Source organism: Hypoxylon trugodes (assembly GCF_022578975.1).
Source record: "Hypoxylon trugodes strain CBS 135444 unplaced genomic scaffold F4822scaffold_2, whole genome shotgun sequence".
NCBI lineage: Eukaryota > Fungi > Ascomycota > Sordariomycetes > Xylariales > Hypoxylaceae > Hypoxylon > Hypoxylon trugodes.
The window spans coordinates 3,454,367-3,466,732 of NW_026250017.1; the positions used below are offsets into that span (position 1 = coordinate 3,454,367).

Here is a 12,366-nt window from a genome sequence, read left to right on the forward strand (position 1 = left end):
ACCAATAGCGGGTAGATTGGTAGGGAAGGTAAAGCGCTATTCCTATTGGCGGTCGTCGCTAAACTGAGTCCTTATCACGACAGCATGGTGACGTAATTGCCTCTGACTTACCGAACATTTCTCGATATTTACAGGTATTTTGCTTCGTACATATACCCCCAAGAATTTTCAGATAAAAGATCATATTCTAATATAGATATTATTATCCTAATAACAACATCAGGCATCCCCTCACTTCTTCGACGTGAAATCAAACAACCTTCGCATGCGCTTCCTAATTCCGCCTTTGACCTGATGGTTAATCGGACTCTCGGTTCCTACGAAGATGAGACCATCATACAATGTGCATCCAAGGATGGACCCGACCAGTGTCGCAAGCCAAGGACCGTAAAACCACCATCCCGTCTGGAAAACTTCCGGTGTTCGATAGCCAACGGCCCAGGCTACGACTCTAGGTCCGAAATCAGAGGCCGGATTTAGTGCCGAACCTATGTTATAACCCAATGTGAACTTCAAAGTGGTGACTAATAGGCCAAGCACCTATATTCCTCTATTAGCAATTGATTGTGTAGGAGTAAGGGTAGAATGGAAGGACTGGTAAGGTGAATGTCACGAAATCCTTCTAGGAAACACTTACCAGAGCGTGCACTAAATGACAGCAAGTTAGCAATTGCTGTATCTAACATTCAACGGGAAATGGGCTACTCACTTCCTGCACCAGGTGGATTGTTGCGATCGTCGCCCAACGCGAAAACAGCAATCATCATAATCGCACTCCCAACAACTTGAGCGAAGAAGGCTGTGCCCATCGACACCCACTCCTTCGGGGTTGAGAAGAAAGTCTTCGCCGTATTCGTCATAGTCGGATCGACATACCGAATACTATCCCTATATATACCATAAGCCAAAGCCGCGGCTGCTATGCTCGCAACGAATTGTACGAGCACGTAAACGAGACACGTTCCCCATGGGAATTTACGAAATAGCGACAGGCTGATCGATATGGCCGGGTTCATATGTGCCCCCGAAACTCCACCGCCCAAATAAATACCAAACATCCAGGCGAAACCCCAAGCCCAGCATGAAGTTTCATAAGTGCCATATTTGACATCTTGGTTGGCGGAAAGATTCACTGAGAGCGTTGCCCCCAACCCCATGAACACGGCAATACCTGTCTAAATATCTGTTAATCCAGGCCACATTAAGAGGATGTTCAAAATAGGACGTAGGACAGGGATATATACCGCAAGGAATTCAGCCAACGGCTCCGGGTGCTTCCCCCGTATACGGGCCCACCAGTTGGGGTTTTTGCTTGGATCTCCGTCTGACTCATCATCATGCTCCGGCTGGCCAAGCGGTTCACTGTCGATTGCATAGTTGGGGCCATCATCTTTATTACTCCTCGTCGTATCGTGCGTGTCATTAGTACGCTCTCTGCGGGTGGAATTGTCCTCTCCTGGTTGATAATCGAATACAGGCTGCCCTACGTCGTTCCGTTTATCGCTGTGAGCAACTCCAGCCGCTGTCCTCCTGGCTCTCGCGTTCTCACTTTCCGCCGTGCTCTCCTGCTGTTCGACGCTCGGCAAAGTCAGGTTATGTAGGTTAGCCCCACGCTCCGCAAGGTCTTCCGGCAGTGCGCCCAAAGACGGCCCGGCTTGCTTGTCATACCAAGAGGGGACTAAATGCGGCAAAGGTCTGCCTAAACTCCAAATCGGCTTCTTCCCTCTTCGGCTGTGTGAAGGATCTAGCTCAATATAGCCGTCTTCAACCCATCCTAGGTTCTCTCCCGGTATGCGACCGATTGGGATTCTCTTTCGCTTCCCCTTGATTCGCCGCGCGGCCTCGGCGAACCTCGAACTTGAGCTGGTGGTCTGGCCAGACTCTCTTGAATTGGGAGTAGCCCTCTGTAAACTAGACCCAGGTTGGACTACATCCGGAAGGACATCCGAAACGGTGTCTGGCTTTTCCATAACATCATCGGCAGTGAGAAGCTCATTTCGAGGCCTGCGGTTCATTGAAACCGCAGGTTCCGTTCTCCTTCTACCAGCCATTATTCTAGTGATAATAACAGGGAAGTTTATTTTCTATTCCAAACAAAGAGCAATATTTATGGACCCTACAAGGTAGCGGTCCAGGAGTTGCGTATTTCTTCCACCCAACGGCGATTAAGATCAACTCATATAATTCGAATTGGGTATGGCTTAGAATACGAATGACATTCGCCGGTCTAAATAAGCCATTCCTGAGGTTTAGATTTAATAAGGACATCCAGGCGTTTCGGATGGAGCTCAGCTGCTTAGGTACGATGTCCGCAGCGGGAGTTAAGCTATGATCTAGTGACGTCTTCCGACCCAATTTCTAAACAGAAGCGACGATGTCACTCTCGATTGTTGCAAATATTTTGCGATGTACGAAGAGGCTACGTGCTTCTATGCTCTTAAGCGGAGCGTTTACTCCGCAGACGGCAACAAAAACTGAGCGAATCACTAGCTACGAGGTTACCTTTAACTCGGATAGGTACCTGTCCTACCTGTGCGATGCGTTGATGCTTCCATTTTTACCCACCGTTGCAACACTAGTTCGAGATCTGGTCCGCAGAAAACACGGCAGCTTGCAGGTCCATCTTCGATCGTATCCTTCAATAGGAACACAGTCCTTCCCAACCCGTACCACCAATCCGGACCAGATGCTCAGATTCGATGTTCCATTTCTGTTCAATATCTGGAAGCACCGACAGACACAAACACGGAAAAACTCAGATTATCAGCACGATGACATAGTATTCCCGGTAAAGCTCGTAACAGCAAAATTCAAAATATTTGAGGCGACTAACGCTATTCCCTTAGCTATTTCTCCCGGTGACGTCGTTGGAGTCTGTCGGGGGGTCTTCGCCTAACTAACTAAAGCTAAGCGCCCAAACCGTCGTGCCACCATTGGAGCCTCATCGGATCCACGAATTACTTTCGCGAGTTTAGCATCACCAATACTTCCGTACACCATTTGTACGCCATGATGCTAACGAACGCAACTCGCCGCGGGGTTATACTGGAGATTTCTAGTACCTTCACTTTGTTCCTGGGCTACTAATGAACTCAGTCGCACCAGATCGTACGCGCGTCGCCAGCTTCTCCGGTCGATTTTCCATCTACCGAGTTAAGAACCTCATTCACGGCATATTAAGATATCCGATTTGTTAGGTCTAGAAGCCTTTCCACCTGCAAACGGAATATAGATGTGTCCTATCCGATTTTGATCGAGACTTCTTGGGGAGGCTAGGAAGCAGGTTTTTATATGGTCGCTTTCTAGTGAAACTCGGCATATGGTTCTAGTTCAATCCGCTACTCGGATATCCCGAAGTTAGCTAACCTAGCCCTACGAACGCCCCTCTGCTAAGCAGCCTTACATCTGTCCGGCGTTGCCGGTAGTAAGCGTCCAAGGAAAGCTCCTTATTCATGGTCTTCAAGAAAGTTCCAAGTGGTAATTTTTCGCTTCCGAGCTCGTTGGGGTCAAATTGAATATTGCCGATGCGGCGGTTACACCAACGGTGGGAGGGTTTTGGTATCATAGGCGAAAGTTCGACAATTTTTTTGAAGTGTATGCAAAATGTCGCCAAATATCGTACATTTCCGTGGTGTATCATCTAAATTAACCGTATAAACCCAAGCGAGGCGCATCAAATAGTTGTAGATATGCGGTGATGAAACTCACCCACAAGCGTCTGCGCATGCCCAGGTAAAGAATAAACGAATTCCATGATTACCTAAAACCCAACTTTACCAAATTATTCTAGAACACCTACGTCATGAGGGTCCGAGTCCTGATGTAGTACAAACTACAATACACTTCCCAGTGCGCCGGGACTCGAGTCGCTGAATGACCCAGTAGTACGGAGCACCGACTGTCTCGGGATGCTCCCGAAACCTTGGAGCCTCAAAGTGTCACGACGAACCTCACTCACATCTACTAACTTCTGCTTAGATCTTCGTCGATAGGCCTAGCAAGGCGTCTACAAGGGTATATATCCATTGATTTACAATAAAACATTAAATCTTTTACAATAGCAATTACTTTCACGCTTAAGCAAAAAAGTGTAATCGAAGAGATGAGCGTCCACTAGCGCAATGTACGAAGCGGTGATATGCAGAAAAATCAATCGACTTAGTATGCAGGAAAAAGTAATGTAGAGCAGGGGGAAGACCTCGCAAACAAAGCTGCTCCTATATCCATCGTGGAGAAATCACAACGCAAGTCCAGAATACTGATGCTCGTTATCACCGCACCAAGAACTTCACCCTAACCTTCCTTCCACCGTAACGTAACCCCCCATGACCCCGCGTCCCTCGTAGCTAGTAATCTCTTTACGACAAAGCGAAAGACATCAAGCTGAAGAGGTCAAGGTCGGTTTCATCCTTGACAATATCCTCGATCTGGTCGGAGGTGAGGCTAGTGCCAATGTCGTAGCTGTCATCGAGGACCTTGATCGTGGTGGAAGAAGTCGACTCTTGGAAGACAACAGCAACGGTGACGGGGCTGTTGACGTCGGTGGGACGGTCGAAGTAGTGAGAGTCACCAATACCGGCGGCGAAGTGGAAGGTCGACTTAGCCTTGGTGTCACCTGAGCGAAGGACCTCGAAGATATCGGCCTCACCACAGCCACCCTGCTGAGGGCTCGCGTTGTCACCAGACCAACAGCTGCACTTGCTGTATTGACCAGTTCGGGGGATCTTGCCGTTAAGAGCCCAAACAGCAGGCATGTCACCGTTGAAGCTTCTGTCACCACTTAGGGGCATAGAGAACTTCAGGAGGAAGACCTTGTTAGCACCCTCAAAACCCTCTGTGCATGTACGTTAGTATAAAATCGTCAAGACAGCACTATATCAAAGTTAGGAAAGCTTACTGTAAGCGACAGCACCAGGACGGACAGTTCCGCAGTCATCCTTGCACTCCTTGTCGGAAGCGACAATGATCTCGACGTCATCAGAAATGGTAGCATCCTTTAGGACAGTGGGGGAGGCAGCAGCCTTGGTGCCGTCCTCGTTAGAGTAAGCCAAACTGGAACCCCAAACACTACAAGTGGATCAGTATCCGGATTTAATATAATCATATTAATTTTGTACTTACGTGTCCCAGGTACCAGAAAGCGACGGGTCACCTAAGTTGGCGAGGAAAACGAGACCATCGGCGGTCTGGTCCTTGGCGTTGTAGTACGCGACACGCTCGTAATCGCCGGCGGGGACGGAGGAGCTGCTACTGACGGCAGACGAGACCTTGCTCTTGATGGACTCAGCAGCACTGGTAACCGCGTTGTAGGCAGAAGCGACGGCGGCTGTAGCTGCGGGAGCAGGAGTGGTGCTAGGACCGAAATAGTTGTTCTCCCAGGACACAAGCTTTCCGTCAATGTAAGCCGAGACCATGTCAGCGCGCTTCTCAGCTTCGTGCTCGTGGTACTTCTTGTGGAGGTGCTGATGGCCGTGGCGCTTGGAGTGAGGCTTAGGGACGTCACGCTTGCTGCTGCTGGACGACGGGGTGTAGACGGCGAGGGTCTCCAGCTTGAGAGGACCTCGGAAGTGGAGAGTCAACTGTGATCGGGATTAGTGGCGGCGGAGACAATTTACGCGACAGGAAAATGTATACTCACATCCTCGTCAAAGGGGGCAATGGGACCAGAGTAGTCCTTGTCCTCGAACGTGCAGGTACCAGAGTTATCCATCGAGGCGACGGCACGGTACTTGCCGGCGAGGTCGAGGCCATTGTACTTGATTTGCTTAACCGCGTTCTTGCAGAAGAAGTTTCCAAACTCCTCAAAGGCACTGCAGTCGGCATTGGCCACCGTGACGGCGGCCAGAATAATCGCGGACGAATACTTCATGATTTCGATGTCGCGACAGGGAGACCTTGATAATTATGTTTGCTGGTAATCCCGAGTGTGAGGTTATCTCAAGGATAATGGATTTTGGCTATCTGTCTCGCGTCTTCTTGACCAGATTAAATTGTCTTAGGTCGTTGAATTGTTTGCTGGAATGCAGGCTTTCTTGTCGAGAATCGGACCAGGAAGTAACAATAGCTATCTAACGAACGTGGCAAGCAAACACACAGAAACAGAATCGAGCGGCGCAAACAATGGAGGGTGCTCAACGCCTGATCTGAATTGAATGTTTGTTAAGGAGCGACTTGGTGAAAAAGTTCACCGGTTTACAATGAGTGACTTAGCAGAATTGCTTCCGGGCAAAGAAAGGCGACGACAATGAAGATGTGAGAGGGGGAAAAGGGAGGCCAGGTCACTAACTTAATGAGAGAAATGGGAAAGGGGGTGGGTTAATTGAGATTAAAGAACGGCGTCAGGGAACATTGAACCTTGGCGACTTGGAGGGAGTGCGAACAAGAAAGTTGGTTTCAAGACAGACGCCACAGAGGAAAAAAAACAAGGGTGCTTGCTATTGTGAATAACTTTACTACCTGCAAGTAGTAAGAGCAAGTACGTACACAGTAGGTGGATGAGAATTGAGTGACCAATGGGCGTTAGCGGACAAGGGGTTAGGTAGGAACCTAGAACTCGTACCTGCGTCTGCATGAATTAGTGACTTCGAAGATGCAGCCAATTTAGCGGCGTGGCAGATGTACACCCCACCTATTCCCTCTAATCCTATAACGGACTAAGATCAGGGGGATCTGCGGCTAAGCCAGCAATTACGACTAGGAACAGCAGGAACGATCAATAGGAACACACCACATACCCATTTTGTATACTACACCACTTGTACCTACCTAGGCTACTGGATACTGGAGGGGTTCATCTGATTTCATTATTTCCTGTTCCTGTTTTCCTCTCCCACCAATTTCTACCATTCTCTGTTACTTGTACATTTATGCCAATTAATGCCCCCTTCATTCCATCCGGGACGATATGAAGATGACAAGGCCCCAATCGTCGCAACAATACTACCTAACTTCGCCATTGTCCACTTACGGGTAAATAATGTGATCAGTGCTCATATCCTCATCCGAACTTGGTAGGCCATGTCCCTGTCAAGCCCCAGGTTCTCTACTCAATTCGTCCATACCAAGCTTTTTTGTGGATGCGTCTGGATCGGCCAGATCAAATCAACACAATTGCCATTGTTACGCTGACACAAAAATGTGTAGAAGCCGTTGAAGATCCGGAAGTGAATTAGAACTACCGTGGAGACACAAAAGAAAAAGATCAGACCTAAATCAAGGTAAGATCGCATCCTATCTTAATATAGAATCTTTGTATTATTCACATGTTGCTAAGCTTGTTTAGTGGGCGACAGAAAGGAAAGAAGAAAAAAATAAAATAGTAAAAAAGGAGGATCCAAAAAGGGGTCTCTAAGCCAACGAACATCAAGGGACTTTAATTTTCATTGGGTCAGGAACCAACCTCGAAAATTTCCGAATTGCTATTCATGCTAAGCCCAAACAAACTGACAAGACCCCTAAATGGGTAAATTGACCTTGTCGTTGTGACAGCTGACTATTCCATTCTCTAGGTCCAAGGTTAGCATCATTAGATCCCAAATCTACCAAGATATCAAATCTCGCCGAATGCTACTAGAGAGTCCAAGGCTAAGGACTTTATACTCCCTGAATTAGACGAGGACAATATACTGACGGATTTCTACTATCTTGCGAATGCTCGGCTTTGGTCACCTAATCGAGTGAGATGGACTATGAAATAGTCAGACAGAAAATACATACCGAGTTGGAATAATTTTTTTTTCTTCTCCGATTATTAGCTCGTTGCCGGATTCCAGTAGTGCAGTCACTGCCACGTCATCTTGCTTATTGCAGCTGTCGTGGTCCTGCTAGGATTATCGCAGCCATACAACGACGGCGACGGCGCCAATTGTTGTACGCAATCTGCAAACTTCATCGAGACCGCTACTCCTTGCATCAGTTCGCTTTCTAATACCTATCCACGTCCCCTCTAGCTTACGTGTGTATGGAGAGGGGAGAGGGGATACAATCATGTTGTTAGTTAGGCATGTGCATGATGCAGGAAAGCAAAGCTAAGAGTTTTCAGGAACCTTGGAATTGGGATGTTATTCATTCCCGAAGACTTACTGTGAGTGACGCACGTGGTTGGGTTTTGGGTCAGTTATATCCTCTCATACGCCGAGGCGCCGCTCTGCTCCAATAGGATCGTGTTATCCAATGGATACCCCTCACGGCGAAATCAAGTAATTTTATATCCGTGTAATGGAGGGGGATGTATTGCGAACTTCCAGCTGCAGTTCCGATAGGGTTGGCTGCATTCCACTACCGATAGGATCCCAGGTGTTTGTACCCTGCCCTACGATTAATATTCTCTCGAAATTCGGGACCTATCGATTATGCGCTGCAGGCACCCGAACGTCCAAGACATTAGCCATATGATAGATCAATATTGTTTAGGTAGCAGACTCGAGCTTTGATGTCATGATATTCATTCTATACTCACCCAGATAGCTAAAGGAATGTCTAAATAGATCCTTCAACATGTAGTAAGTCGTGAAAATACACCTCTAGATTGGAAGGAGGCTCCATTCCAGACGTTCTAGAAGAAAACAATGTATTTTTCTACGCTAAATTAAGCCAGGGATGGTGATTTCGATACCTAGAATTTGGTGACTAATAGTCACATGCATCTTCTAAGGGTAGAAGACATAACTTGCGGATCAATATAACTTAAGCTCTCTATAAGAGCTGAAGAGCTGCAGCCCATCACCTGGCCCTGGAGGTTATATATCATTAGGGATACCCCATTCCCCTTACCTTCTTCAGGTCGAATCTCCCTTACGGATATCATACAGGTTTCGCAGATTAACAACTGAGCATCCTAGTTCCAGCTTACATATACACCATATTCGTTGGAGCGGAACGGTGACACGGCTTTCGTTCTCATGAGCTTATTAATATTCTCTCCAACTAACATTGCACGTACGACCATGCCATTTTTTGCTACCTAAAATCAATAGATGTACCGTGTTAGGGCCCTCGTCAAAAACAACCTCTCAGACTCTAGCTCTGGCATACGTAGGCAGATACGTATTCCTCCACTTTGAATACTAGCTTAGTACACCATGCTCGAAGTGGCTCCCGAAGCGGACCACTACGTGTCGTAGTATCTAGCCTTGCGTCTTCGATGAAATGTACCTAGGTATCATATGATCATGCGAGAAAGATCATCGACTGGGCATGAATAGAAATACTATCACAAAATCACCTTATAGGCTTAGTGTGTTGTTTCTCTTCCAATCTGTGTACCGTATCTGACGACCCGTTGCCTAGGTGTACTAGGCTATTATACCGATTCCACTATCCTTTGCTTTGGCGGTGATTAAGAACGCCCTCATACCGATTTAAGCCCATGAGTCGTTGGCATTGAGTTTGGCGGATGCCTTACTGATGCTATGATGGATTTTCAAGCCCTAGCTTAACGTATCCACTGTCCTTCGTTGTGAAGTTCGCAGGCGGCCGGATTGGTTCTATAATTGCTCTACGGCTGGAATAGAAGGTATCTAGGGTACTCAAAATTCGGTGACCCCAACTCGTGGGCTGCTCTAGGTGAAGGAATATTTGTTGTTGTTGAGCTGGCTTGAAGAGTTGAGTCGACCGTGCCGGTAACACGAAAGATATAGGCGTGTTGACCCTGTATAAATGTTTGGGGGCGTGTCTGCTTTTGGTTTTGCATGTAAAGAGAGGGGATGTGCATATTGAATATAATCCGCTGGAAATTCTTCACCCAGCTTACTATGACAGTCAAAGACAGGCTTGCTAGAGCGTGAATTGGCGGGCTGAAAAGCCCGACGGCTACTGTTGCCACCGATATCTTCCGGGAGGTGCATGGGGGTTTCCGCCACTTCTCTGCTGTGATCTGTATCATCGTACTGAGACAATAGTACAGTCTACCTACACCATCTTCGTCCGGAGTATCAGGTAGGGGTGTGTATGGACCTAGTACTAATAAATACATCTAGGGACGACCGAGCCTGACCACAGTCTCCTCGACGTGCAAATTCACCTTGTATTATTTGACTCGAGAAGTGTTGTTTTGGAAAGGCTAAGAAAGCGTTCGTATACTCCGCTGAGCTAGATAAACCTCGTGGCGCATCATTTTTCGGGATACATACGCAGGAGGCGCATCATGATCGAGATTCGATGTCACCGATTGGAGTACCATGCATCTGCAAGTCACCGATTAATATGCCCAACCAAGGCATAGTCTAGGACATGATGTTGCACAAAGTATGCGGGTCATCCCGCGTACCCTAAGATGCTACGCTCTGGGTCACATTCGTGAGGCTCTACGATGTAAGCCGTAATAACGACAATTAAGTTATTATTATTGAGCTGTGATAGAATGGCCAACATCTCGTCAATCATAATTCGTTACTTTTTGCTTCATTAACCATGACATCCGGTTGCCTTCCCCGAAACCAAGGGGTATCATACAGTATTTGCAAGTCTCTCTTCCGGAGTCGTCGGTATTGTACCTGCTATTGCGGCTGTTGGGGGCCTCGACTCCGGATTCGATTTCATCGGTTGTAGATGTATTCCGTCATCAACCCCCGTCCTCGTAAATAACGTTGTGGCGTCGGAAACAAACTGGTCAAATTGATTCTCTTCCCTACCCGGACCTTTAGTTCGAGGGACATTCTTCAGGGTTTCGGGCTTCGAAGATGGCTTCATGCCCATCAATTGCCTAACTAGTGGCTTGAGCATCGGCACCGAGGCACATACTAATCCCAAGCTCGACTCTAGTGTGGTCCAGATCGCGAACGAAAACGAGTCCCACTGCGCGTACTTAGGGTTAAGAAATTCCCAAGCTACAGCCATGCGCGTCAGAGAAGCGCAAGCCACAAATATACCCAATGTCAAAACGAATGCTAGAGCTATCTTTTGCCGTATCGGAAGATGCATCTTGAGAATGTGAGGGAGCACCAGTCCGATTAACCATAAATCGGTCGCTGTATGTAGGGCTGCTGACGCCGTCATGATTGGGTAATATTTCAAGCATTGACCTACCCTAATATCGAACTCGTATTGATTCTCCACGGGGTTGCATAGGAAGAATGTGAGAAGGAATAAGACGATGCCGTACGCTATGACGCAGCCGAAGGTGATGAAAATGAGAATACGTTGATATGGCAACTTCAAGATTCGCAGGTAGAAGAATAGAATGCTGATTTTTGTCAAGACCAAGCTTATTTGGTAACAGCTTATCGTCGCATAAGATAATCGGATGCCAACGGGTCGTAGATGGAGAGGGATATTGCTGAACTTATGCCCGAGTCCGTAAATCGTTTCGACACCGACGATGGTGACAACCGCAATGGCGAATAGCCATGCGACCAAAATGAACGCATCATCCCACCATTGGTTCTTTAGTATTAACCTCGAATAAAGGCGACCAATAACCACTAAGCTCGCGAAGACTATTGGTATGATGATTCCCGTCAGGATGTCAGGGACCTCCGAGGGGCCCGTTAACTATCGCGACATTGTTAGTGACCTGTATGTTCCGACACTCTGGTTCCGGCAATGCGATAGCGAAACATCGTGGGTAGCATCAATGTGGGGTTTACTTACCTCTGCTGGTGGTTTCGCCATAAGAAGTATGTTGCGAACGATGCAAATGCAGAGCTATTGCATGCTGGGCGATTCATTGAGGAGTGATGAAGCGAGATCCACGTCGCTTACGCCATACAATTTGATCTGGCTGACACCAAGCTCAGTACTTATATGACGCGGGGGTAAATCCTCGCATGTTTCAATACTGCACTGACATGTGGGTGTCAGCAAAAGCAAAATGACGATCGTTCGGTAGGCGATCGGTCCAGCCCAACATTCGTTGGTTCCAGGACACCTGCTAGTTGGAAGGACCATTTAACTCTTCTGGGATTCTCGCCTCCTTGATCGCATAGTGTCCGCCAATCGAGTACCAGCATCGGGACTTGTGTTTTGGAAGGAATGCTTACAACGTAGCATTCGGTAACATTGGAGGCATGACGGCCGTGTTTGGGCATAGGGTCATTGCAGATTATTCATCACCCCATACTCTTTCACACGCATAGGCAGATAGGGCTGGCTGATTTTATAAATATCGCGAACTTACCAATCATAGCCTCCTAATCAGGTATAAGGTGCTATAAGAGCTTCACTAAAGGGCCGGCAGACCACTTATGGCCCCTAGTTTTTGTAGTCCTTAAGTAATAGGCTATTGTATTCATTCAAACAAAAGCCGAGGTCACTGACAGGATAGCACTAACAATGCTATCCCTCTATCAGCCTTATAAGTGTTAGTAAGGGTATAAATCATCTTTGCTCAAGATGTTTAGTACCTAACCGGGATCGGGTCAAGCACCT

The 12,366-nt window shown here is 47.4% G+C and overlaps 3 protein-coding genes across 3 annotated transcripts; all 3 read right to left on the minus strand.

The window, feature by feature from the left end:
• Positions 1–197: 197 nt before the first annotated feature.
• Positions 198–2,362, minus strand: F4822DRAFT_140823 (aquaporin-like protein). Its single transcript, XM_051452845.1, has 4 exons — positions 1,245–2,362; positions 710–1,175; positions 638–648; positions 198–540 (listed from the first exon to the last, which is right to left on the minus strand). Exons 1-4 carry the CDS (start codon positions 2,049–2,051, stop codon positions 232–234), a joined length of 1,593 nt encoding a protein of 530 aa, XP_051318555.1. The 5' UTR covers positions 2,052–2,362; the 3' UTR covers positions 198–231.
• Positions 2,363–4,012: 1,650 nt separating this feature from the next.
• Positions 4,013–6,387, minus strand: F4822DRAFT_140835 (putative TOS1-like glycosyl hydrolase-domain-containing protein). The gene is made up of 4 exons (XM_051452846.1): positions 5,639–6,387; positions 5,122–5,579; positions 4,898–5,067; positions 4,013–4,834 (listed from the first exon to the last, which is right to left on the minus strand). Exons 1-4 carry the CDS (start codon positions 5,867–5,869, stop codon positions 4,359–4,361), a joined length of 1,335 nt encoding a protein of 444 aa, XP_051318556.1. The 5' UTR covers positions 5,870–6,387; the 3' UTR covers positions 4,013–4,358.
• Positions 6,388–10,336: 3,949 nt separating this feature from the next.
• F4822DRAFT_441595 (uncharacterized protein) lies at positions 10,337–11,610 on the minus strand (the record flags this gene model as incomplete). Its single annotated transcript, XM_051462882.1, has 2 exons — positions 10,337–11,490; positions 11,590–11,610. 2 exons carry the CDS (start codon positions 11,608–11,610, stop codon positions 10,447–10,449), a joined length of 1,065 nt encoding a protein of 354 aa, XP_051318557.1. The 3' UTR covers positions 10,337–10,446.
• Between the last annotated feature and the right edge of the window lie 756 nt (positions 11,611–12,366).

What these genes read in the sequence shown, in the direction of transcription:
- F4822DRAFT_140823 (XM_051452845.1), bottom strand. Translation starts at nt 2,051, where the DNA reads ATGGCTGGTAGAAGGAGAACGGAACCTGCGGTTTCAATGAACCGCAGG. An exon ending in CGTTGGCTGAATTCCTTGCG is followed by an intron (nt 1,176 to 1,244) that starts GTATATATCCCT and finishes ACAGATATTTAG; the next exon opens with ACAGGTATTGCCGTGTTCAT.
- F4822DRAFT_140835 (XM_051452846.1), bottom strand. Translation starts at nt 5,869, where the DNA reads ATGAAGTATTCGTCCGCGATTATTCTGGCCGCCGTCACGGTGGCCAAT. An exon ending in TTGCCCCCTTTGACGAGGAT is followed by an intron (nt 5,580 to 5,638) that starts GTGAGTATACAT and finishes TCCCGATCACAG; the next exon opens with TTGACTCTCCACTTCCGAGG. An exon ending in TCCTGGTGCTGTCGCTTACA is followed by an intron (nt 4,835 to 4,897) that starts GTAAGCTTTCCT and finishes GTACATGCACAG; the next exon opens with AGGGTTTTGAGGGTGCTAAC.